This window comes from Cebus imitator, unplaced genomic scaffold (genome assembly GCF_001604975.1).
Source record: "Cebus imitator isolate Cc_AM_T3 unplaced genomic scaffold, Cebus_imitator-1.0 Scaffold455, whole genome shotgun sequence".
In the NCBI taxonomy this organism is placed as follows: Eukaryota; Metazoa; Chordata; class Mammalia; order Primates; family Cebidae; genus Cebus; species Cebus imitator.
In genome coordinates this window covers 1,796,761-1,824,272 of record NW_016107770.1, presented here as the reverse complement: position 1 = coordinate 1,824,272, position 27,512 = coordinate 1,796,761, and the positions used below count along the sequence as shown (strand labels likewise).

Genomic DNA, 27,512 nt, shown 5'->3' with positions numbered 1-27,512 from the left:
AACCCCAGAAGAAAATTTACATCAACTCAATTTTTCCTGACACTGCCATGCCCAACGAATGGTCTATCCAATGGACCTGATGAAAGGGAAATAGAAACTTAATTAGTCAGGTTCACATTTAGAATATTTTAGCTTAAAGAGTTCAAATCAACATTTGGATAACTAAGAATCATTTATGAGGTTGGTACTTTTTGAGGGTCAGTATAACCAATAACGTAGGAAGCTTAGAGCCCAGGAGAAGAGATAGGAACCAGACATAGAAAACTCATGGGGCTCCTAGCAAAAGTGTATCACTTTCTTGACACAATCACGGAGTTAAAGAGTCCTCCTAGTTATACCCAAAGTCTTCATGACATAACTAATTAAGAATCTATGTTTTCTTTTTATTTTTTAAAGGTTAGGATCTCCCTCTGTCTCCCCAGCTGGAGTGTAATGGCACCATCATGGTTCACTGTAGCTTTGAACTCCTAGGCTCAAATGATTCTCCTGTCTCAGCCTTCCAAGTAGCTGGGACTACAACCATGTACCACCAAGCCTGGCTGATTTTTTATTTTTATTTTTTAAGAGACAGGGCCTCACTATGTTGCCCAGGCTGGTCTCCAACTCCTGGCCTCAAGCAATCCTCCCACCTTGGCGGCCCAAATTGCTGGGATTACAGGCATGAGCTACTGTGCCCAGCCAGTAGCTAAGATTTTCACAAACCCATTTATGTTTCTAATAATCTATGATATTAAGAACTTACCAGCAGATAACTAAGATAGATACTAGGTTTCGATAGATGCTAAGTTTAGATACTAGGTTTAATCTCAATGTAAATCTTGTCTTTCTACTTGCTATATATCTTAGGCAAACATTTTCTTTTTTTTCTTTCTTTTTTTTTGAGATGTAGTTTCATTCTTTCACCCACACTGTAGTGCAGTGGCACAATTTCAGCTGACTGCAACATCTACCTCCTGGGTTTAAGCCATTCTCGTGCCTCAGCCTCCTGAGTAGCTGAGTCTACAGGCATACATCACCACACTTAGCTAATTTTTGTATTTTTAGTAGAGACAGGGTTTCACCATGTTGGCCAGGGTGGTCTTGAACTCCTATCCTCAAGTGATCTGCCCTCCTTGGCCTCCCAAAATGCTGGGATTACAGGCATGAGCCACCATGCCCAGCCCTAGGCAAACTTTAATCTTTAATTATAGATGTAAAAACACATTTGTATATATCTCAAGATTGAACCATTGTTGCTTTACTAAAATGATTCAAGAAGAGAAATCCACCAACAATTAGTGTTGCTGACACATGCCATGGGTAAAAAACAGATAAGGTGCATACTGCAACGCTAGGAGTATGACCCTGACTTTATAAGAATGTCTCCTCCACTTTCAGTAATAAGAAAAAATGGAATAACATCATATCTACCATATTCTGAAAAAGTTATGATGTTTGATTTATACTCTTTAATAGTCATAGAAATTAAGAAAATCAAATATGTACACTATTTTTCAAACATCCAAATTTTGATTAATTTTATAGATCATCAAGAGATTCAGAGTATTTTATTTCTCATCTATTCTTGTTCTGGAGATCCAGAAAAGAATTCTGGTTCCATGAGGCAACTATAGAACATCTGGAACATTTCAAATTTGAAAATATTCCTCCGGCCTTCAAAGAAACAAGCTACCTTTCCATTAAAGACAGTGTTATATCATACTTCCTTCAATGGACTCTTTCATAAAACTGCATGAATATTCAGCCTTCACTTGCATAGAAATGTTTATCATTAAAACACCTAGTAGCCTGCAGACCTGGCAAAATATAATTCAAAAAGTAATTTATATACTGACATTTACTACTCTCCCTCCTATAAAATGTAATTTCCCTTGCTTATACTATAACGTTGTAATTATTCTTTACTTCTAGTTGATTCATGATGAAATATATAATGTTCTTATAAAAGTCATAGGCTAGTGTTTATGAGATTATCTATGAACATTGGGATATAAAATCCTGACAAACATTCAACTGTATCCTACATAATCTGTTGAAAAGTCATTCTGTTCTGTGGAATCACCTGAGACCCAAACAATATGTGTTACTATAGGTACTCTGCACTATGACTTATTTTTTTCTTACTTGTCTTTTATTCCTTTTCTGAATCTATGTAAGAGGAATCAGTCCTTAGAATAAAGTGGTTTTTGATAGAATAACTATCATATCTCTTAATTGGTCAGGTAAGGTATTACCTAGTTTTAAAAGATAATTAGCAAAGGACCTTAACACAGAGAATCAACCAGTCCAATGAAATCCAATGAAATAGATTTCTTTCATTTAACTGCCTGTTTTGTTCATTTAACCACCATAATTCAAGTGTCTCCCCATCTGGCTAAAAACTCCCACTGGTAAAGAGAATTCCTCTGGCATAGTCAACCAAGTGAAAACACAAACTCTTGGAGGACACAGTTAAAATATGCAAATGGCTTGTAAACGACGTCCAACCTTGGTTGTTGCAAGATGAGACCAAAAGCCATTTCTTTCTCTCTTCCCCTTTAATATTTATGACTATAGCAGATGAAACTTTAAGAAAGCTGCAATGTTAGAGTGTGGCATAGAGCTGGTTGAATGGAAAGACAGTTGCATTCAGCTGAATTACAATCAATTTACTGAGCTCTTACTATGTTCCTGGAAAATTCAAGAAAGCTGTCAGTCTTGAAAACATTTCAGGACCTAGAAACAAACTGAAGTGAACAAGTGGTAAAAGGAAGTCTCCCAAGTTTCTGGTCAGTAGTAACCTCAATGGAGACGAGAAATGCATGGGACCATTAAGCTTTGTAAGTGGAGGGAATGAGTTCAACTTGGAATATGTTGAGGTTGAGATGCCTGTGTGACGTTCAGATACAGACAATGACAGTGTAGAGACATTTGGTATTAGTGGAGAAATCAAGGCTGGATCTGAGTCACTGGGAATGGACCATGAGTAAGTAGTGACTAAATTGTCAGAGCAGATAAGGTAGAACCCTGGAGAACTCCAATATCCAAGAACTGGATGGAGGCAGGAGATCCTACAAGGAAACTAAGAAGAGGTATGAGAAAAATGAAGACACCTAGGAGTCAAATACACAAAGGTTAAGATGTAGTAATGGAGAAAGTGTAGTAAAACAAGGACAAACTCATTGGAAAGAGTCAATAAAATTAGAATGGAAAACATTCACCAGGCTTAGAAATTAGTAGGGGCAGATTTGGTGGAAAAGTGAGACTGAAAAATAGATTGTAGATGCTTGAGAAAAAATGTGGAAACGAGAAAGACAAGATGGTAGCTAGAATGAAACCAGCATCAAGAAAAGGTTTGCTTTAGAACTGGAAGCTGAGCAGATTAAGCCAGTGGAGAGGAATAGGTTGAGGCTGTAGGCAAAAGAGGGAATAATTATCTTGGTTTCACAAATATTTTTGTTGCTGTGTTTATATGACAGGGATTATGATGGATGCCGTGAGCACACAGATAGATAATCCATGGTCTCTGGCTAGATGAGATTTGACTTCAGTGGATGCAGGTGTCTGAATTGGGAAGGAATGGGTCTAGAAACCACATGGTGAAGTCTACCACATGGAGAAGGAAGGATGCCTCCTCCTTAGAATACAGAAGACAGGCGAACATAAACATGGACATGAGAATAGATATGTTTGTATTTATGGGGAACTGCATGGCTTACTGAGAGGAAAGGATTTAGACTAGACTGCACACTCCAAGTGCAATGTGGCTTAAAGGACAGAAAAATGTTTATAATCATACTTGAGAAGGCAGAAGAAGGAGCTAATTAAAGAAGATCTCCTCGAGTTAACAGGTTGTGTGGGGATGCCCCAGGAAGACTGAATACGCTGTGGATATGCTACAGAGATCCAGGGTTCCATAAAAGTTTTATCTGTGGGCTGGGCCATGATAAGGCTCTAGATAATGTAACCTCAACAAGGACAAGTTAAGGTTGGACTTTTTTTCTGCTTGCTTTTGGTTCTGGAAAGTAACAGACATTAAATTATGGGAATTTGCAATCCCATATCAGTTTCTAATGGGGGAAAGAATGTTGTTTATTGGAAGAACCAGGAGACCAAAAGACATGCTTATTTTATACAACAGATAAAACCCCCACCACCAGTAGAGAAGGACGGCTCTTGCATGAAGCTGAAGTTTAAAGGATTTTGGCATGAGAAGGGGGTTGAGAAGGAATATAGAAGAATATAGTGAAGGATGAATTTTTGGGGGAAAGTGAGAACTGAAGATAACTATGTAGCTGTCTTGAGAGTGGAACTCCAAAAAGAGAGAGAGCTATAACTAGACTATTTTCTAAAGAATACTTTGCTCTCTAAAGAATGGATATTTAAGAAAGAGCAGAAACATAAATACTAATTAGGAGACTATTTTAATTTGTGGGAAAGGGAAGACAATAGGCTGAATAAGGGAAATAACTGGACAGATTCCATATGGAATTTGAAATTAGAGACAAAAGATCTTCCTGAAGAATTGGATTTCTAGAGAGAAACAAAAGAGAAAAATGAAGAATGACTTCTGCATGTTTGGCTTGAGCAAAAGGGTGAATGTTGGTGCCATTTATTGAGACGGGCAAGCCCAGGAGAGGAACAGGTATGGGGGAAAATCTAGAGCTCATGTTTGAACATTTTATTTGAAATATCTGCAAGTCATCCAAGTGGAGGTGCTAAGTGGGTGACTGAATGTAGGACTCTGGAGTTCAAAGAGTGGTCAGGGTGGGAGGGCAGGGCGTCATTAGCACACAGATGGTGGTTAAATCCCTGCAACTCAATGAGACCTCCAGGGGAGAGACCAGTGGCCCATCCACATTCATTCTTTTCTCTCAGTGAGTTCTCTGCCCATGTGATGCACTTCTCTAACTCTCCGTACTCATCCATGATGCTGCATTTGTGTGGAATGACATCTATTCCTTGTGAGCCAGCAGACTGCTCACTTTTCATGACCTCGTGAGGGATGATGTGACTCTCATTCCCCACCTCCATGTTGGTCATTTCTGCTTCCACTGTTTCCTATAGTTCTGTCTGTATGCAACACACAGATCTTTCTTATTATTTTACATATTTATCTTGTAAATTCAAAATTAGGCACTTTTAAGGCAGAAAACAAAATACATCATTGTTCTAGGAAAAATGTATATGTGTGTATATATGTGCATTTGTGTATGAGTATGTATGTGTGTATAGTTACATGCATGTTTGTATTTGTGGACACATGTATATGTATGCATATATGTACATATATACCTATGCACACACTATATTTATAGGAAATTATGGAACATATATGCCATAGAGTGTATTAGAGCATATAGTATATATATATGTATAATATAATATAGTATTCCTGGCATTAGACACAGTAATGTCATAATTCATAGGCATACAATTTCAATGTGATGAGCAGATAGATTAATGGATTAAAAATGAATGAGGTTACTAAACATATTTCCATCAGAACTTTTAGGTAAAAGTTATATTGTACTGAGACTCACATAAAAATCAACCATTTCAAGTCCCTTTGATCTCCAAAGAGACTATTTCTCAAACAGATAGAAATCTCTGTTTCTGGATCACTTTTGGAAGCATTATTTCAAACAAACCTGCCCATTTGGCTCCTACGTTTTCCCATGGGTGGAAGGTAATTATGAGCAACCCCTGTGTCTCACTCTGCAGGGCCAGCATTGCCTTTCCTAAATTCAGACAAATGTTTAACACATTCTTCTCTTTCTGAACAAGGCCCACTGCCCTGATCAAAGGCAGCCACCATGATGGGGTCCTGCCAGCCTAAAAAAAATCAACATCGAAGGAGCCCCTGCGACAAAGGCCTCCTCCCTCCTACTCTCATTTAATTTGTCCTAGTTTCCCGAAACCTTGCTAGGAGCCTCTACATGTCAGTTCTGACCAGTATCCACGTTTGAGCAAAGCCAGGAACATCAAGTAACTTATTCTCTGACTCAGGGCTGAATGTCATATAAGACTCTTCTCTTGTTTTGCTCAGTTACCAGCAAACATACTTACATACTAGGTAAGAAAAAAAGAAATAAGGAAAAGCAATATGGGAAGGATTTAATAATTTCACTCAGTGGAATATTAGGTAAACTTTCAAGCAATAATTATGACCACTACGTAGTACTAAGAAGCACAAGCATGCCACACTAGTTTTTGTGCTCCTACCCACACACGTGTATACACACACATTATTCCCAGCGCTATGATATATTTTGGTCTCTGCCTTCAAAGTGCCCAATTTTGATTTGGGAGATAAATATGTGAAATATTTACACAAAGATAAGTGTATTGTATACAGAACTATAGAAACACTGTAATCCCAGCACTTTGGGAGGCTGAGGCGGGTGGACCACCTGAGATTAGGAGTTCGAGTGCAGCCTGGCCAACATGGTGAAACCCCGTCTCTACTAAAAAAACAAAAATTAGCCAGGCATGGTGGTATGCACCTGTAATCCCAGCTACTTAGGAGACAGAGGCAGGAGAATGGCTTGAACCCGGGAAGCAGAGGTTGCAGTGAGCTGAGATCATGCCATTGTACTCCAGCCTGGGTGACAGAGCGAGACTCTGTCTCAAAACAAAAACAAAAACAAAACTACAGAAACAATAAAAACAAGTATGCATATGTGCAAGTCATGTAAACAGAAAAATAGTCAATCTGTTAGAGTGAGACATAAGTTTTCTTAAATTTCCATTACAACACCAAAATTGTACCTACACCTTAAGAAAGAATTCAAAAGTCAAACTGTTTTGTGCATCATAGTTTAAATGCTATAGTCACAAGCATGTGGGTAAGAAGATTTGCCAGGTAATTATTACAGATCAAAATCTCACTCTCCCTCCATTGTGCCTTGATGTGATGTAGCACCTGTTAGGTCACAACCATCTTGAAAAACATGACACAGTCACTTACTGTTGTTGGCTGCATGCGTGGATGTGAAGTGAAGGGACACCTTTGCACTCTTCAGCCGTGTCTGTCCCCAGTACGTTATGGCCTGCAATTCCACAACGTAGTCATAGTCTGGCTGAAGTTTCTCCAGGATCACAGAATTTTGAAACTAAAAATTAAGAGAATATACCCAAAATGCATTACAAACCTTCCATGTCTCATCTTCATTGCAAAATCTCTTGTGTCATTATGAAGCATACCAACTTCTGATTTCTTTTGCCAACTTTTCTATATCTTTGGGATCTGAAAATTCAGTTTTACTACTGACCAAAATAAATTTCAGGCCAGGTGTGGTGGCTCCTGACTATAATGCCAGAACTTTGGGAGCCCAAGGTGTGAGGATGGCTTGAGCCCAGGAGTTTGAGACTACCTAGGTAGCATAGCGAGACTGTTTCTTTAAAAAAAAAAAAGAGCTGGGCATGCTGATATGCACCTGTAGTTCCAGCTACTCAGCAGGCTGAGGCAAGAAGATTGTTTGAACCCAGGGAGTTGTGGCTGCAGTGAGCTGTGATCGCACCACTGCACTCCAGCCTGAGCAACAGAGTGAGACCTTATCTCAACAAATATAATAAAATAAAAAATAAAAATAAACTTCATAGAAAGGCCAAATGTATTTTGAAAATACCATTTCTAAACCAATTATTGCTCTCAGGTACCATGGAAATGAATCATTATGAGCCCTCTCCTCTCTGAGGCACCACCTCTCAAAGGAAAGAGAACTGTTTATAATAAAGTAAAAGAGGTTTATGTTGCCACATACCTGGAAAAATTATCAATTGCCACTAATTGTAATTCTTTGATATTCTGTTCTAAATTTTGTTAAAAATTATCAATTGCCACTAATTATAATTCTTTGATATTCTGTTCTAAATTTTGTTAAAAATTATCAATTGCCACTAATTGTAATTCTTTGATATTCTGTACTAAATTCTGTTCTAAATTTTCTAGGAGGAAATTTCTACCTAAAAGAAAAATTAACTTGACAAAATGCTTCAAGGTGCTTCATGATTTTCTGTCATAATGAATTGCGCAGGGAGCTGGAGGGCAGGACCTGTCACCATTTTATCATGTCACTTTTTGCTCTAGGTTCCTATGTGATTCCCCAATTTCAGCTCTTTCAGCTCATAACTGTGCATTACCATTGTCACTTGTAGCAAAATCTTTCAATATGAAAAATGCAACTGTCATAAAATTTCATAAAAATAAAGTGACCACAGTATAATGGCTAAATATCAATGATACAGGTCTTTTGAGACATGTTTTACATTTCTAAGGGACACAGATATTGAAATCTTTGGTGCAAAAAGTACTCTTCCTATCTTTTCGTTTCTAAACCTTTTTTTAATCTATGGAATTCAACTTTATAAGTGATGAGAAAAGGTGGTAATGTAAATTTTATGACAAGATAAAGGAATGTATACTAAAAGGAATCCAAATAACTATTTTTATGCAGTAAGCATTTCAAATAATACAAGATGCGTGCTATCATAAGACTCTCACTGCAGAAAATGGTTCAGTGAAGATTTTATTTCTTGGCATCTGACAAATAAACCACTCCAGATCCTTTTAATCAATGAGAAGAACACATTGTTAGACGTGCCCTTCCTAAGCTGTTATTGCCCAGTGATTAGATTACAGATGGAAAACCTCACAACAGAAAAGTTATGAACATCTACTCTTCCATTTACAAGGATCTCTCTCTCTCTAAAAAAACAAAAAGAGGAAAGAAAAGAAAAAGAAAGAAAGACTTAAAAGTAAAGCACATTTTGCATGATATCATTTTCTATGGCCAGACAGATAAGAAGGCTATCATTTAAATTGTTCCTTTGATTTCCAGAGTTGTGACTGCCATTTAGATAAGAATAGGTCATTGGTCTAAATGTAGTTGCTTCTTCCCAAAATATAAAAGGCAAAGCAGCTGGCATGCCCCTGCATTCCGTGAACTTCCTTGGTAGAAATTAATGGGAGGGAAGCTTTCCAGCATCTATGGCATCTCTCAGTTCAGCAGAGGCCTCTTCTCAGGCCAGTTGCCTTGAGTTGAAATACCCTCTGCGGGAAGAGTAGCCCTTCCTCCAGTCCCCACTCACCCCGTCTGTAGTCTTTCTCCGCTTCTTCTTCGTTGGGACAAGAGACTTACTGCTGACCGTCCAGCTCCAAAAGACCTTGTAGTGATGCACAGGGATGTCCGGCTCCTCAGGGAGATCCCAAACTATAGCGACAGTTACACTTCCGTCACTGTTGATGGTGGAGTTGGCCAGCCGAAGGTTAGCTGGTGCTGGTGGGGCAGATGGATCTGAAATCCCAGTACAAAGACACATCATATGACTCCACAAAACTAACATCTCTGGACATACAATGACTACATGGTCAACATGTGAAGCACTGCTTTTTATAGGTAGAAAAGCTGAAAATGAGGGTGGAAAGACACAGTGGCTCATGTCTGTAATCCCAGCCCTTTGCAAGGCTGAGGCGGGCAGATCTCTTGAGCTCAGGAGTTTGAGAGCAGACTGGGCAACACAGTGAAATCCTGTCTCTACAAAATATAAAAAATTAGCTGGGCAGGGTGGTGCACACCTGTGGCGCCAGCTACTCGAAAAAGGTGGGAGGATGGCTTGAACCCGGGAGGTCAAGGCTGCAGTGAGCTGTGATTAGCACCACTGCATTCCAGCCTGGGCAAGAGAATGAGACANAAAAAAAAAAAAAAAAAAAAAAAAAAAAAAAAAAAAAAAAAAAAAAAAAAAAAAAAAAAAAAATGAAAGCAAAGCTGAAAAACAAGTATTTTAAGTAAGATCTCCTTGTTAAGACTCAAATTAAAATATAGTCTACAAAACAGTACGATAAATTTGTTTGGTCCAAATTTGTAATCCAGAAGAATCATTTTAGGCATTTTCATACCACGGCAACCCAGCCAAATTTTTACTGTGCTGAAATTGATACATTTCAGTAAAATACAGTAAAATTCAATGTAGGTGAATTGACATTAAATAGGTAAGCAACAGAAAATCACCTTTGAATACTCTGAAAAGAAAAAGAAACTCAGCTCACACAAGCAATTGTTTTCATCTTCGTGCCCTGTAGCTAGTGATTCTTGCATCAGCTAAGAGCAATAAAGGGAAATCAGAAAAGAAAAAAATAAAAACCTGCACCATTTTTTACCCACATTGCACACTGGATGACTTACGGACAGCATTCATTTTTGTGATTGTACCATTTCTGGTTTGTCTTATTAATGGATACCTTCTCAGTTGTCAAGAGAAAGATGAGGTGCTGTAATTACCACCTCACAAGTCTCCATTGAAAATTCATATTTGAAGAAGACTAAATATAGAAAAGTTGGAGGGTCTTTACTTCATTTTCTGTTATAAGTTGAGCAAGTGGAGATGCTGCTCACTACCAGTGATTTACAGAGGGTTTCATTTCAAGATGCCATCACAGGAAGATGCTGTCAATAACTCTAATTATAACACCATCTGTGTTGGAAGCTCAAAAAAGTCATATCTAACTTGATACAAATGAAGAAGAGTGGAGGAAAAAAACATGTTTTTACTCTCAGTCGTTTGTGGTTTTGGAATGATGGAAACATAAGTTATTTTTTGAAATTTCTTGCTTCCTCTATCATATATAGTATCTGAACATTTAGTTAGGTTAGTTCTTTTATTTTCTAGAATAAGAAAGCTTCATGATATTTTTTAGGTAAGAGGCTAATCAAAAGCATATTATGTGATACTGTTAGTCAAATCATTCTCTTTTTTTAAAAAATTAACTTTTATTTTAAGTTCCAGCATATACGTGCAGTCTGTGCAGGGTTGTTGCAGAGGTAAATGTGTGCCATGGTGGTTTGCTGCACAAATCAACCCACCACCTAGGTACTAAGCACAGCTCCCATTAGCTGTTCTTCCTGATGCTCTTCCTCCCTGCCTCCCCTTCAGCAGACCTTAGTGTGTGTTGCTCCCGCTCCATGTGTCCATGTGTTCTCATATTTCAGCTCCCAATTATAACTGAGAACATGCAGTGTTTCGTTTTCTGTTCCTGCATTAGTTTGCTGAGGATAATGGCTTCCAGCTCCATCCATGTCCCTGCAAAGGACATGATCTTATTCCTTTTCATGGCTGCGTAGTATTCCCTGGTGGATATGTTCCATATTTTCTTTATCCAGGCTACTGTTGATGGGCATTTGGGTTGGTTCCATGTCTTTGCTATTGTGAATAGTGCTGCAATGAACACAAGTGTGCGTGTATCTTTATAACAGAATGATTTATATTCCTTTGGGTATATACCCAGTAATGAGATTGCTGGATCAAATGGTATTTCTGAGTCAAGCCATTCTCAATCAACATCAGGAATCTCTGGAATGTCCAAGACTTATACTGAGATATGCTGATTCCCTGAGTGCAGGTGGGACCCAGGAGTATGTATATTTTACATGAAACACACAAGTAATACTGAGATAGATGGCCGGCAGATCAAAAGTAGACAAGTACTGCATGAGGTGGCTACAAACCATGAGGTCTGAACATCAAATATGTAAGAAGGAAATGTTTTCTCCTGTTGTTATCAGGATGGGAAGCACCCCAATATGGACACTTGGCAGAGCCATCTGAAGACTCCCCCAGTCATCAATATTCGCAACACTGATCACTTCCTTCTTTTAGAAATGCAGCCTTCATTTGTTTCCAGGACACTTACTCTACTGGTTTTTGTTTTGTTTTGTTTTGTTTTTTGAGACAGAGTCTCACCCTATCACCCAGGCTGGAGTGCAATGGCACAATCTTGGTTCACTGCAATCTCTGCCAGCCTGCCTGGTTTAAGAGATTCTCCTACGTCAGCCTCCTGAGTAGCTGGGATTATAGGCAACTGCCGTCATGCCTGGCTAATTTTTGTATTTTTGTAGAGAGGGGGTTTCATCATGTTTGCCAGGCTGGTCTTGAACTCCTGACCTTGGGTGATCTACTCGCCTTGGCCTCCCAAAGTGCTGGGATTACAGGTATGAGCCACTATGCCCGGCCTCTACTGGATTTTCATTCAGTTTCAACGGAAGCTACTTCTCAGCTGCATGCTCCATGATCCTTAACATCCCATCATCTCTAGACAGGAGACTGTTCTGCACCTGAATTCAGGGCCCTCTCTCTTCTCATCTACACTCACTCTCTAGCGATCTCATTGGGTGTCACAGTTTTTAAAAAGTCATTGTGCTGATAATTTTCAAACTGATGTCTTCAACATAGACCATGCCCCTGAATGCAGATCCAATCATTCAAATATCAATACTAAAAAAATACCTTCCAGTAGCTCCACTTGGAGGTCTCAGAGGCATCTCAAAACTAATGTGTCCCAAAGCAAAATCATGATCCCTATGCATAGCTCACCACCAACACATATCCCACCACATAGTCTACCACTGACATCTCAGTACATGGGAATTGTTCTTTCCAGTTGCTCTGCCCCCAACCCTTGAAGTTTTACATTTATTTTCCACTCACATCCCTTGAGCAAATTGTGTTAGTACTATCTTCAAAGTGTAACAGGAAGTTAACTGCCTTTCATCACTTCCAAAGCCCTGGGCCAAACCAACATCACCTTTCACTGATTACTGCCAAGGGCTCCCCACTGCCTCCCTAGAGGTTTTTCTCAGAACAGCAGTCTGATGGTTCTTATACTGCACAGACCATGTCACTCCTGTGCACAGAATCTCTTTTCTTAGGGTAAAAACACTAGGAGTCTCCTGAATGCCCTACAACTCATGCTTCAGTTACCTCCAAGCACCTTTCCTTTTATCCCCTCCACCCCTCAGCCCCACCACACTGGTTCTCATGATATTTCTTGGAGAGGAAAACTGTGATGCTACTGAGGCTTTTCCTCTCCCTTTGCCTTAGCACTTTCCCTGATGTCCCACAGCAGGCTCCTTTCCTGCTACAGGTCTACCAAATGTGACCCTATTTAAAACAGCTACATATGCTTTTCTTCATTTACAAAAAAAAAAAAAAATCACCATGATTATCCCTTGCTTCACTATTGTTGAAGCCATCATTACCGTGATGGCAAATACTGAGTGCCAACTTGATTGAATTATTCCTGGGGATGTCAGTGAGGGTGTTGCCAAAGGAGATTAACATTTGAGTCTGAGAATGGTATTCGACTGGGAAAGGCAGATCTACCCTCAATCTGGGTGGGCACCATTTAATCAGCTGCCAATGTGGCCAGAATCAAAGCAGGCAGAAGAACATGGGAAGTCTAGACTGGTTTAGTCTTCTGGCCTACATGTTTCTCCCGTGCTGGGTGCTTCCTGCCCTCGAACATCAGACTCCAAATTCTTCAGCGTTGGGACTTGGACCTTTGAACGGGACTGAAGGCTGCACAGCTGGCTTCCCTACTTTTGAGGTTTTGGGACTTGGACTGCCTTCCTTGCTCCTAAGCTTGCAGATGATCTACTGTGGGACCTCACCTCATGATCGTGTGAGTCAATACTCCTTAATAAACGTGCCTTTATCTATACATCTATCCTGTTAGCTCTATCCCTCCAGAGAACCCTAATACACAAACTGACACATTAGTTACCTTGTTTGCTGTCTGCTTCTACTTATGATAAGGAAAGCTCCCTGAGAGGAGTAATGTTTGTCTGTTTTTTCACACCTGTATCTCCAGAGTCCAGAAGAGCACCTAGCACACAGTATGTGCTCAGTAAGCAATTGCTGCATGAATATATGAATGAAGCACAGGCTTCTCCTAAACGTTGGCTTTGATTTGTAAGATGATATTTCAGTTGCAGGTTCAAACCCTGTGAATCAGAATTGCTAAATCACAAAATCCTAAAGTGAATTGCAAAATCAAAGGAGTGTTCTTTCCAGTTTGAAATAAAATAATTAAAGCAACACCACTTCCTCTGGTGTAGGAGTCAATCCTTAACCTACAAAAGGGAGCTACCAACCTTCCTGGGAGGAAACCTAGTTTACAACTGAATCATCACTTCAAGGCAAGAGAGGAATTAGAATGTGTGAACATAATAATAGCCTTCGCGTTCTCAGCAATGCACCTGGATGTCTATATGCTGAAAATTAGTCACATGAATTTTGCAGATATTCTAGCCTCATAAGGAAAAGCTCAAAATAATCTCTCCTTCTAAAGAAACTCCAACATCTAAGAAGGCCACTGATAGTAGGAATTTGATCATCTCCTTTAATTTATGTTATTCATTACATCATTTCCTACCCTGGAAAATTTTTCTTGGATGTTATAATAATCCAGAATAACATCATCTAGTTTATGAAACACGAAACAACACAATTTATGAAAACAACATTTGAGAAAATAATGCTTTTAAAGATATGAATTAATAATATTTTCTTTACATTTTCTCAAAAGGAAGCCCCATTTTGAGTTTACAATACCAAAATGGCATACTTCCATTACCAAAATGAGGTACTCCCGTTGCTTTCTCCCCCAAAATAATCACTATAAAATTGTAAAACCAGGCCAGAAATGGTGACACATGCCTGTAATCTTAGTGCTTTGGGAAGCTGAGGCAGGAGGATTATTTGAGGCCAGGAGCTCAAGACCAGCCTAGGCAATAAAGAAAGACCATGTCTCTACATAAAAAAGATAAAATTAGCTGGGCATGGTGTCATGTGCCTTATAGTCCTAGCTACTCAGGAGGCTGAGGCAGGAGAATTGCTTTAGTCTGGGAGTTCAAGGCTATAGTGAGCTAGGACTACACCACTGCCTTCCAGTTTGGATGACAGTGAGATTCTGGCTTTTAAAAAAACAGGAAAAAATAGAAAACAAAACCAAAAGAGAATGGCCGAGATCACCTGTTTATTGCCGTGATTCTACTGTGTAAACAAGCCATTCATTTACCCACCTATTCGCTATGAGGTTCAGGCGAGACAGCATCAATCCAGTTTCTCTAATCTGAAGCATTTTACTCGGTCCTAACAAGTTTCTATATTTAAGCAATTCTGTGCCTTGAGAATTGGTTCCCTACATTATAAAACAAGATCTATTCATTTGCCTGAATTATACAGAGTGTTTTCTTTCATATAATGTTTTAATTGTTTTAGAATTTTGAAATGTAGTTGGAGAGTTCCATGTGAAATTTATATATATATATGTATATATATATATATACATATATATATATATACACACACACACACACAAACACACACACACACACATAAGTGCACACACACATATACTTATATAGATATACACATGCATAAATGGATAGTGCCTGAAAAGCCAGAGAGGGAAACTCTACACTATATGTTATGATAATGCTCTAAGGAATGTTACAACTTATTTCACATTTTTTTAACTGGTGAGAGTTCTAGGGGTCAGAGAGGTAAAGAGATATGTCCAAGGTCATTCTCATCATTGATGGCAGAACAAGGACTGTGAGAAGAAAAATGAGAGTAGAAAGATGGGTTTGAAGGTCTAACAATACACACCTCTATGTCCCACACTCTATATATGTTACATTCCACCATCATAATGAGGGACAATATCCTTACAGAATGTAAAATTTCAAAGCCTTTTAATGGGAAAAGTGTCTGTTACGATAGGCTAGTGCAGGCACTGATAGGCTTTTTCTGGAAAGGCCAGATAGTAAAGATTTTAGGCTTTGTGGACCATATGGTCTCTGTTACAACCACCCAACTCTGCCCTCATAGCTCAAAAGCAGTCACAGACAATATGTAAACAAATGAGCGTGGTTATGTTCCAATAAACCTTTATTCACAAAAATAGGTGGCAGGCCAAATTTGGACCCTGTGCCACAGATTGCTCTCCCTTGATTGGGAGAATTTTAAAAAGTGTGATACCATTCGGTGTAGGAAACTCGACGTGAGCACTGTTTATCCCTAATTTTACAAATGTACAGGTGTATTTTGTCTATTAAATGTTAACATTATTGTTCTCATTTTAGAGATGGGGAAATTGAGGATAACAGTTTGATTCACTACTTCAAGAGCAGAGTTTGATTTACTAACTCTTCAAGTGAGAGGATGGGAGTCACACCACAAGACCAGTGCTCCCTTAACCCTTCCTCTGAGTCTCAAATCAGGGCATTTCCCCCCAGCTCACTCCTCCTTCTGTTTGATGCCAACTCCCTCCTTAGGATCTTCACAATTATCTGCAGAAACACACTTCAGAGAGCAAGCACATTCAGAGACAACTGAAATAGGAAGGCTGTATTAGTTCTTTCTACTCTATACAATTTGTGTGATTACCAATGTAAAATATGCTAAATATTTAGCATGTATATGCAATTTGAGCCTTGGAGAAAAATAGTTCTTTTTATTGGCCAGGCATAGTGGTTCACACCTGTAATCCCAACACTTTGGGAGGCCGGGGTGGGAAGATCATGAGGTCAAGAGATCGAGACAATCCTGGCCAACATGGTGAAATCCTGTCTCTACTAAAAACACAAAAATTAGCTGGGCATGGTGGTGTACACCTGTAGTCCCAGCTACTCAGGAGGCTGGGGCAAGAGAATCGCTTGAACCCAGGAAGTGGAGGTTGCAGTGAGCAGAGATCACGCCACTGCACTCCAGCCTGGCAACAGAGCGGGACTCTATCTCAAAAAAAAGTTCCTTTTACTGATGATCACATGTGGTGCTTTCAGCAGAAGAAGATGGAACATTTAGATTTCAGAAAGACAGATTTCAGGTTTCATCACTTAACCTCTTGTGTTTCATGCCACAAACAGGGAAAATAACAAGCACAAATGTTTGACACAATGGAAATACTTTGGACCTATGTTGGAAAAAGTGACAATAAAATCACTTAACACTCTTGGAGAAATGCAGGCCTATTATTGCACTGACATTAATCTCATGGGAAAAGAGCACTTCTGCTTGTCCCAGAAGAAATGCCATCACTTTTTCTGAGGCAGGTTCCTCCATGTTTTCAAGACAACACTATTTGTTAAATACAGAAACCCAAGAGGCTATAAAGAGCAACAATTTGTTGTCTCGATCATCATAAAGAAACATGCACATGTGCACATGGAAAGCAATACCTATTTCAAGAAAATGAATGTTGATTTTACTTATTTCATTTTTAACAATAATGTCTATAGATTAAACTTCCCACTGAAATGCATCATAAGAATACCTCGTAAGGAATACTTATGGTATATACTTGGTATAACTTTGGTCAAGTGTAGTTGTATTTTAAAAACAATAATATAACTGTGTCACACAGTTTTCAACAAAATACAAAGTTTGGTTCTAATAATATTTAAACTTTTTGTTTGTTTGTTTTCAGACTTAGCAGTTGGGGTAGTGTCCTTCTCCCTTAAAAAAAAAAAAAATTAGCCAAGCTGCTGAAGCTACACTGCAGGCAAATTTCCAACTATTAAATAGTTTCAGGACATAAGTCCAGCCAAGCCTTTTGCCCATTGGAAATGGCACATCCTGAGCAGCTGTGGAACAGACTAAAAAGTCATGGGTCCCCACGGGGCAACAGGGAACTTTATTACCATCAGTGATGTCTGCTCTAGTTTTACTGACACTCTGTAATGCATGCGTGGAATAACATCTAGTGTGATACTTATATGCTGTGAAAACAATGCTGTCTGCTTCCTTTTCCTTTGTAATGTATCTTACGCACATGGGAAAATGAGGAAAACTTGGAATTCGGAAGGAAATGAATATAATGTCTAAAAGATAATATGCTAGGTTAATGATAATTGAAGTTGGATTTTTATGTGTTTCTTCTTAAGTTCCCTTAAAGGTGTGTTATTTCGTAATGTCGAATTGATATTGGCTAATTTCAAATGAACAAACACATGGTTGCCTGCTTTTGCAACATATCAAATGAACGAATTTGGATTTTGCCTTATACAATCCACAAAATTGAAACTCTTCCTTCTTTTACTATCCATATTGACAGTAGATATGGTCATAGTAGCCAGAAAAAACCACATTATTTCCCAAACTCAGCAAACTGGTAAATACTATTTTGTAATAGGTAGTGGCTACGTAAGCAATATATATTTCCAATACTAAGCATGCAATATATGTATTCTTTTTCCTCATTTGTTAAGTATTAGCAATATCAAGGAAAGGTTAAACACCAATTTACTGAAAAAAGATAAGCAACTGCAACATGGAGCCCACAAGTATTTTTATATTTGTAACCCTGACTCCAACTTGGTCATTCACAAAATTTGGGCTGATGGTTAGACATTAGTGGTCTTCTTATTTCAAGAAATGGACAAAAAGCTTGTCCAATTTTGGGAAATTAGAGAGAGAGAAAAAAAAAAACTAGAAAGGGATGCCTGTGATGATTACCTTTGTATCACAGAGGAAGAAGATTAGGAATATTTAGTAATGTGAGGATTCCTTTCATGATTTCACCACATTTTATTCATGAAACTATTAACATATTTATTTTAAACCATAATTCAAAATGTATTAGATCCACTCTGTAGCAGGAATCACACCGATGTCAAGTTAAACAAGAGGTAAACAACAGGCGTTTTCAGGGTCCCACTCTGACTTTCTTGTGCTTTGCTGCTTCAGGAAACATCAGCTCAACTTCTGAATAACCTCCCACAGCTCCTCACCTATGGCTGTGTCTGGGCTCAGAGCAAGCTCTGCCAGCATGCAGACCAGATAAGCTAGAACGGCTGCAGACAGAGACTGACTGAATACCCTTAACCCCCTCCAGTGGGGAGTTCTGAGGTGTGTCATGCGTGCCTGTGGGAAGGAAGCTTAGGTTGCCTAAGGTAAATAATTCACCCTTTATTGTATTCCTTCTACACCCTGTCCTGCTTTCCTTCTTACCTACCACAGTCCTGGATCACTTCCTAAGTAAACTGCTCACACTCAAAGCCTTCACTTGGATCAGCTTCTGAAGGTGTCTAATCTTTGATGGGCAATCTTTAGTTGTCGAGATTTGTGTTTCAAAGCAGCAAATTCAACTTCTGTAGGAATATGCAGACACATCAACACCTTGTGCTCAGAGGTTTCATGTTGTTTGTTCCAAATGGAACGGGATAGAAAAATTTAGGTAGACCCTAGGATCTGGCAGGACTGATGGCTAGAAAAATACTTTATCCTAGGAGTGACCTGTGAAGGTAACTTACTATGTACAAGGATGCTGTCCCACATTCTAAATAAAGAGACAAAAACTAGACATGAGCACTAGGCATTAATCCATTAAACTATTATTCATTTTTAGTTTTGAAGCCAATTTCCCTCCTCAGGCACCAGGAGGAAATACAGTATAGAGAATAAGCAAATACAAAAATTATCCCAAAGTCTTACAAAAATTAATGATTTTGCCCATTCTATGTTTATGCATTTTTTTTCTGGGAGAGGTAAGAGTTAGCAATAAAAATATTCAGAAATGCTATTCACCAGGAAAAGGAAAAGCCTGAAACTATTTTACTAATCTATGAATAACTTAGAATTTTCTACAAAAATAGATATGTTTAGTTAGGTCTAAGTTATGCAAAAATAAATGAGTTAAGAAGAAATTAAATAGTAGCCAATCCATTTTGGCAAACACAGACTAATTTTGTATTTTAAAATAACTATAAAGAAGATAAGGACAAGATGTTTGCTTTTTCCATGAAAATCAGCTTTATAGCCCATGAATCCTATGCAGTGAGCCCAAACTAAATGGAACTCATTTTTCCATTTTCTTCTGTTTAATTTTACTTTTATTTGCTAAGGTATTCATGATAGATGAAAAAAAAAAAAAAATAAAAACCCTTCCCACTTTCCTTGACCCAGCCTTAATTTATCAAAGCTGTCTCTCTACCCAAACCAAATACAATAGATAATTGCTTACTCCTTGCACCGACTACTACATTGGAAGTGGTGATTGTTTTTTAAAAGTAATTTTAAACCACTGGGAGACTGGCACAGATTCATTTCTGGAGCAAACAGGGATAAATGGGCATTTACTGAATGAAACTGCACCATTTTTTGAAACACTGCAGTCATCATTAAAATGTTCTCTCACTTTGACAAATGTACCTGATATGGTTTGACTGTGTCCCCATCAAAATCTCAACTTGAATTATATCTCCCAGAATTCCCACGTGTTGTAGGAGGGACCCAGGGGGAGGTAATTGAATCATGGGGACCAGTCATTCCTGTGCTATTCTTGTGATAGTGAATAAGTCTCACGAGATCTGATGGGTTTATCAGGGTTTTTTTCTGCTTTTGCTTCTTCCTCATTTTCTCTTGCCGACACCATGTAAGAAGAGCCTTTCACCTCCCACCATGATTCTGAGGCCTCCACAGCCATGCGGAACTGTAAGTCCAATTAAGCCTTTTTTGTTCCCAGTTTTGGGTATGTCTTTATCAGCAGCGTGAAAACAGACTAATACTGCACTCAAAATTTACATTTCCATATGTCTCAATTTGAGGTGCATCCTAAATGTTAGTTCTTGCACTCTTACGAACCAAAAATGTAAGCACTAAATTCATAGTAGATTCCATTATGTTTTCAGTAAAGATGCACCACAGAATGATGGGAGTTTAACAAATCAGTAAAATGGTCAAAGACACTTCCTCCAGGATGTGTCTAAAGGAGACCTAACCATTACACTAGCAAGATGGTGCCACATCTTTCCCTACCTTCCTCAAGTTCATCAAATGTAGAAAAGAGCCTCACTGGGGAAAAAATGTCTTTAATAACTTTATTGAAATACATAATTTCCATATCATAAAATTCTCTCAAGTGCTCATTGACATTATTGTATTTACTGTGTCGTGTAGCCATCAGAATCACTGGGTTCTAGAATGAGTCCATCAACCCAGAAAGATTGATCCTTCATGCCTTATTGATAAAATTTAAAGGTTGAAACAACAACAACAAAATTTTCTGTCTTTACCTTCTCTTTTTGTTACTCCTGTTTCATTTCCTCATATATTTAAAAAAGATTTGTTGAGCAGCTACTATATGTGTCAGGTACTGTTCTAAGCAGTAGGAATAATAAGTAAAAAAGAAATCATATCTGGTCTTACGAAACACACACGGACACACACATTCATCCTAATTGGATGCAAGGAGAAACAATGGACAAGATTAATGAGTAAAATACTAAGGTAGGGTAGACAGTTATAACAGAAAGTAGGAACAAAAATACAACATGAGCAAAGTGGATTTGTTTGCTTGTTCGTTTATACATATAAGTAGCATGGCTAAAGATGGTTTTGCTGGAAAAAAGATATTTTTATAAAGAAGGTGAGTCAGCCAGCCTTTCAACAATCTGAAGGAAGAGCATTCCCAGGTCCAGTAGGAGGTAAATGCCAATATCCTGAAGCAAAGGAAAGATTATAGTATTCAGAGAACACCAAGGACCCTAGGGGCTGAGCAGAAAAACAGGGAGGGTAGCAATGAAGTCTGAAAGGAAGGAGAAAGGTGGGTCAACTGGGTCTTCAAACCCATTGTAAAGAACATGGCTTCTAATCTGAGTTGAATGAGGGAAGTTGCTGGGACACGTTGAGCAAAGAACTGAAGGGAAGTGGCTCAGATTTTAGTAAGGTCACTCAGATGGCTATGTTGAAAGAGGACTAAAAGGAAAGGGGGATCCAGAAGTGGAAATCCAGAAGCGGGGATGAGAGACCAGTCTCTGAAACCTGGGAATCAGAAGTGGAGATCCAGAAGCAGGAATGAGGGGCCATGATCAGAAAACAGGAGTCCAGAAGCCTTAAGGCAGAAGCCAGGAGGCAGAAATGGGGATGTGATTAGGAAGCTAATACAATATTCCCAGTTAAAGCCAGAAGTGAGCTGATTAGGGGGAACACAGGGAAAGGTGAATGAAGCAGGATCTGAGGATTTGCGGTGCCTTGTAGAAAATGTTTACAGTTGAGAATGACTGCGAGCCTCTTTTTCCACAAACTGCTACAAGAGCAGCATTGCCGATTGCTCAAATGGAGGTTATTGAGAGAAAGAGTTCTTAAAGAGAAAGTCCTTTATTTCCTTGGGGATGCTTCGTATTTCCAGAAACAGAGTAATCATTTATTGATCACTGTGACTGCTATACTTTTGGCCTTTTTTAAATTTTTTTTTTCAGATAGGCTTTTCTAAGGAATAGATTAAGTATCAGGTTGCAGGATACTCCCCATTCTATAGGACTGCAGTTCAGATACATGGGTAATAAAAGAGGCAAAAGACACAAAATTAACTTTATTTCTACCTTTAAATTTTTCTGGTTAAGACATGAAGGATCTTATTGGGGTGATGGACTCATTCTAAAACTAGATGATGGTGATGGCTGCACAAGTCAGTAAATACTAAAAATCATTTAACTGTACACTTACAGATCAGTGAATTTTATGGTATAGAAATTATATTTCAATAAAGTTCTTTAAAACATTTTTCCCAGTGAGGCTCTTTTCAACGTTTGGTGAGAATGAGAAAAGTCTGGAAAGATGTTGCCCCACCTTGTTAGTGATTAAGTCTACTTTAGAGATATCATAGAGAGAATGTCTACCACCTTTTGGCTGATATGCTAAACTCCTGTCATTCTGGGACTCATCTTCACTTAAAATATAATGGAATCTTCCATGAATTCTGTGCAGACATTCTTGGTTTGTAAAATTGCAAGAACTGAAGTTTGGGGTGCCCCTCACAATGAGACATATGGAAGTATGAATTTTGGGTGTATTTGTAAGAGTGACAGAACAACATTTTAATGATAATTGCAATAGCTGCATTTTCATTCAATAAAAGTCCACTTAAATTTGGGAGATGCAGCTCCCATTCTAGATTATTAAGTTGCTCCAATGTACTAGGAAGTATCAGAACCGCTTGGCCTTCCTACTTTCAGTTAGTACCCTTCATGACCCTGGGGCTGTCAAAGGATCTCTGCCCAGATCCTGAGGATCTTGTGATAGCAAGGCTCTGTAACAAATCATGGGAGCAAAACCACCTGGCTCACCTCCACTAGGTAAGAGGTGCCACCACAACTCTTACAGGAGATTAATTCAGCATCTGTCTCCAGAGGCTGAGTACCACCTCTGTCTGATGTCTGAATTTGCAGTCTTGTTCACAGAGCACCAGCCCAGATCCTGCAGGCAACTGAACAGATGGTAACACATTTTGACCAGAACATGTCTGGATCACATTTGAACCATGAAACTCAAGGTGAAGCATTCTGAGGCTTTTTATTGATCACTACCTCCTAACCCACAATTAATTATTTATTTCACTTGCCTCTCTAAATTTTCATATCAGTTGGAGACAGAGTCCTAAGACAAGATTTGATGTCTTTATTTACAGTTTCACTTTAAAGTTTGCTTAGTTCATAAATTTGCCTCCCTGGGGAGGAAAAAAAAGCCCTCCTCCCTTATTTTTTTTTTTAAAGAAGCTTTTAAATGTAAAGGGTTATATTATTCATTAATGTCACAATAAATAAATTTATTTAAATAAAATAAAATAAATTTAAATTAGATTCTGTGTAAGGCGATAACTCGTGATTAGTAAGAGAACAACATAACTAATCTGTATTTATGAAACCAGATCCTTATAATTAGTCAAGCAGATGTCTAATTAATTTGGAAGGCACACAGCCATATGGACACAAGTAGAAAAAGAAACCTGAAGATATTATTAATAGCTGGTCAAATTATGTCCTTCAACCATCACAGATTAAACTAACCACAAATGTAACACACTGTTCATCTGATTCCACAGAGGTTTTAAAATATCAATGCAGTCGGAACTGAACAAAATTATAGTGATGATTAACTGACTCCAGAGGGGTTTAAATTCTAGATGTTATGAAGCAAAGGTAGGAGTTAAATTCATTCTCAACTTAAAATCATTTCAAGAAAGGCTATTTTGTCTAGAATAGCTAAAACTCAGGCTTTCTCTTTGAAAATCATTGAATGGTGCCTGATACAGAATATCTTTAAGCAAAAACTAAACAGATGTTGATAATGAAAATGCCCCACCATTTCAAAGTTTAAAAAAACTCCCTTATATTATCTTCTATGATATATTGCAGGTAAAATTTCAATTTTGTCCTTAACCATAAATGTACACAGTACCTTCAAACACATCTGCTCCCATTCTCTAAAACAGCAAAGCCACCTGTTAACTAACCATAAATATGAACATGGAGACAGTGAATCTGCATTCCATGTGTGCCTGGGAGCAAAGTGAGTATCCCGTGTCTGGGAAGAAAAGGAAGGCTGACCTTTGGAAGAACGGAAGTGTTTGCTGGGGGCAGTGAAGCCTCGAGTTCCGTGCACATTCACAGCCGCCACTCGAAACTGGTACCATCGGCTGGGTCTTATGTCAGTCAGTTGAACTCGCTCGTCTGTGGTCTGAGGGGACATGTCACAGAGCACAGGGAACATGTCAATTTTTATTCTGACATGTTGGTTGGATCTGTTTAAAAAAATATACTAACCCATCACCCAGTGCAACTCAGGCTATCTTCCTCCTGATAAGAGGGGCTTATCATGGCCAGTTATGAAGAGAGCTGTCAGGGATCGAAGAACCACTGATATTTCACCCCAAAGAATTAAACATTTCTTGAAGTCAAAACCTTATGACAAGAGCTTGGGCTATTTTTAAATCTGGTGAGTAATTACAGCATTTGAGGTATTCAATCAATAGGGAATATGTATAGTAATCGTTACATTACAGACAAGAAGATGAAATAATCTTCAGATTATAGAAATAAAATATCTTTTTAACTCACATGCCAAATATAACTGTAAAAATAGGTATAACAATCCACATGCTTAAAGATCACTAACAATTTCTGAAAGTAAATGATAATGCAAGCCACTGTTTAAACAAACTTTTGAGTATATCACATAACATCTGTGAAGAACCAATCCTTATCTTAAAGGGTGAGATGTGTTAGCATATATTTGTTCAATAAAATGCCCAAATTAAAAAATAGACACTGGGGAAGATCAGAAGGTTTTGCTGTCTCTAGTGCTACAATTTTAAGATTTCAAATAACTTTAACAGTCTTCATACTATATACCTGCTTTCAACAAAGTTCTGTGTTTTGTTTCCATTGGTAGATCTGAAAACCTGTGCCTTGAATTCCAAGAAATAACCACCTACAGTCTATTCCCTCATCTACACCAGGTGCTGAACTCAACTTGGATCTGTGGATGAAACTAGGGAAATAGGATTGGATTTGAACACTACTAAACTTCAGTTTCTAATAACTGATGCTATAACCTCAGCTTATAATAACTTAATGTGAAAATGACTGTCATGTTTATATCAATATCTAAAAGAAGCTAAACATTTATGAGATCAAAGGAAGAATATGAACTTGAAAATATAGCTTTCTACCTGATCTGGCAGACTTTGAGAAAACATTTTCAACTTTATCATTTAGAGTTTCAGCTGTGCACTTAAAAAGCTTAAAGTCAGCATGGTATCCACAGCATGTAGCGGAGAAGGAAGTATTACATGTAGCATTAACAGGAAAATATAATACCAACAACAAGAAAAGAGCTTTTCACTTTCCAAGAATATTCTGGAGATAAAAGAGATGATCTTATTGTCTGTTACCTTCATAAATCTTTAAGTGATTTAGAAAAATTACAAATGAATCTGTACCATGATTTATGAAAGCATGCCATGCAAATCAAATGGAATTTCAGGCTGTATTCTGAGTAGCTTTATGTTTTACTGAAGCAAACTTTAAAAAAAGTTTATATTAAAAATATAAAATAGGTATAGAATAGAATTGTTAAATTTATTTGACCAGGATTTTTTTTCCTAATTTAGTGGTGGTGTTGTGTTTTTATAACAGCCTTCTTATTTATTTTGGGGTCATTACACTGTTTTATTTTAGTGTTTAACCCCTTTGAGATACTACTATTTAGAAAATATTCTTCTTTCAAACACCCAAATATTGACATTTATTTTATATTTACTGAAAAAAAAATAGGAATCTAGTCCTTGGAAAAAATGATCTAATCAACTTAAGGTGAGAATTTTTCCCATAGACATAAATGTGAAGAAGGCATTTTAGTTACCTAAAGGCATGAAACAGTTTCCCATTCAGAATCTATTACTTTTTATATCCATGTAGGGGTTTTTTGTTGTTTGTGTCGGGGTAGCAGCTGGTAGTGCATTTAACAGCTCTTAAAAAGAAAGAAAATATTTTGCTTTTCTCATCAACAAGACAGAATAGGAGGAAGCACTCTCTGGGAGTGTTGCCATGCAGGTGGTATATCAGTTTTTAAGTTGACTAAGACAAAGAAGAAAGCACTTAGTGAAGATTTATGGGCTGCTGGTTATGTCCCACTAAGTAATTTTGTGATACAAATCTTACTCCATGCTCCTAAAGTCTGAGGGTGGAATAAAGGTGGAAATGCAGGAGAAACAGAAGAGAAGGCATTGACATTTAGATTATTAAGTGTCAAATTAGTCCTCATAATGTTGCATTTCCCTTACTGTAGTTGGCTTTGAGTTTAGCTGAGGGAACTGTGGTTGTTACAGAAAATACATGTGAATGATCAGATTATAAAATTATCTCCCTTCCATGTGTATTTGAACAAATTAAGCCAAGGGTCGAGTTTCTGAGCATATTCGTTTGTATCTATGAACCTCATCCTCTCTTTAGCAGATCACTATGATGTTCATTTCATATCCGAGTAATTTCTGTAGTCAAGCTATATTGAGGCACAGCAAGTTAACTTAATGTGTGTAGGTGTGTAGTAGACACTATCTCCAGGATGAAAATCAAAGTGTATATGAAGCTCTTACCTGGGCCACAGTCTGCCAATGAGTGGCATCATCTTCGCTAGGATGGATTCCATAATTCCATCTTCTTTGTACCACATAGATCACAGGCTCAATAGAAATATTGAATTTCGAGGACCACTTAACCTCCAGGTGTCCAGACTGCAGTTCTGTAAATCGTAACTCTTTTCTGGGCTTCAGGGGGACACCTGAAACAGGACCGTGTCAATTAAAACAATCTGCGTGTGACTCAAATTGAAGTAAAAGTTCAGGAAGAACAAGTATGGAAGAGATGCATCTGATCTGATGACAACTGAGATTTCCTTTCATAAAAGTGGCCTCTCTATACAGGGTTTCACATGTGAAATCTTGTGACACTCAGTTTAGCTATTTCTTTTCTTGGTTTTTTTTTTTTTTTTTTTTTNATTCCTGATTCTGAACAAGTGGCTTATTCCCTAGTAATCTCTAGAGCAATCATTTCATGTGCATTCTTCTGAATAAATCATGTTACAAGGTTGTTTCACTTGAGGTTAACATGGAATTCACACTAGGAGATCATTATAAAGAGTTTCAAGTAATTTCCCCATTTTTTAACATGCTCTGTGTCTATTGATATATTCTAAGGTCATTATAACATGGTTTCCAGATTTTATCTTCCGTCTTTCTCAGGGAGTTTTCCATTTAAGGAAGAAAAACACTTCAAAGCAAAATCTCTTCATGTGAAATCTCCTAAAAGAGTGATTTCCAAAGCTCAAGTCTTTTGGATTCCATAATCGATTGCTCAAGCACTTCCCTATAGTCTTGATGGTTAAACATTGAAAAATGATGAATTTATAATGTT

At 38.0% G+C, this 27,512-nt stretch overlaps 1 protein-coding gene across 1 annotated transcript in view; it reads right to left on the bottom strand.

Moving 5' to 3' along the window:
• Positions 1–27,512, bottom strand: part of ANOS1 (anosmin 1) — a 193,621-nt gene that overhangs the window by 25,579 nt on the left and 140,530 nt on the right. The window contains exons 5-8 of the mRNA XM_017511848.2: positions 26,696–26,880; positions 24,147–24,276; positions 9,073–9,278; positions 6,950–7,094 (exon numbers count right to left, since the gene is read on the bottom strand). Coding sequence (XP_017367337.1) covers positions 6,950–7,094; positions 9,073–9,278; positions 24,147–24,276; positions 26,696–26,880 — 666 coding nt within the window. The remainder of the gene's footprint in view (positions 1–6,949; positions 7,095–9,072; positions 9,279–24,146; positions 24,277–26,695; positions 26,881–27,512) is intronic.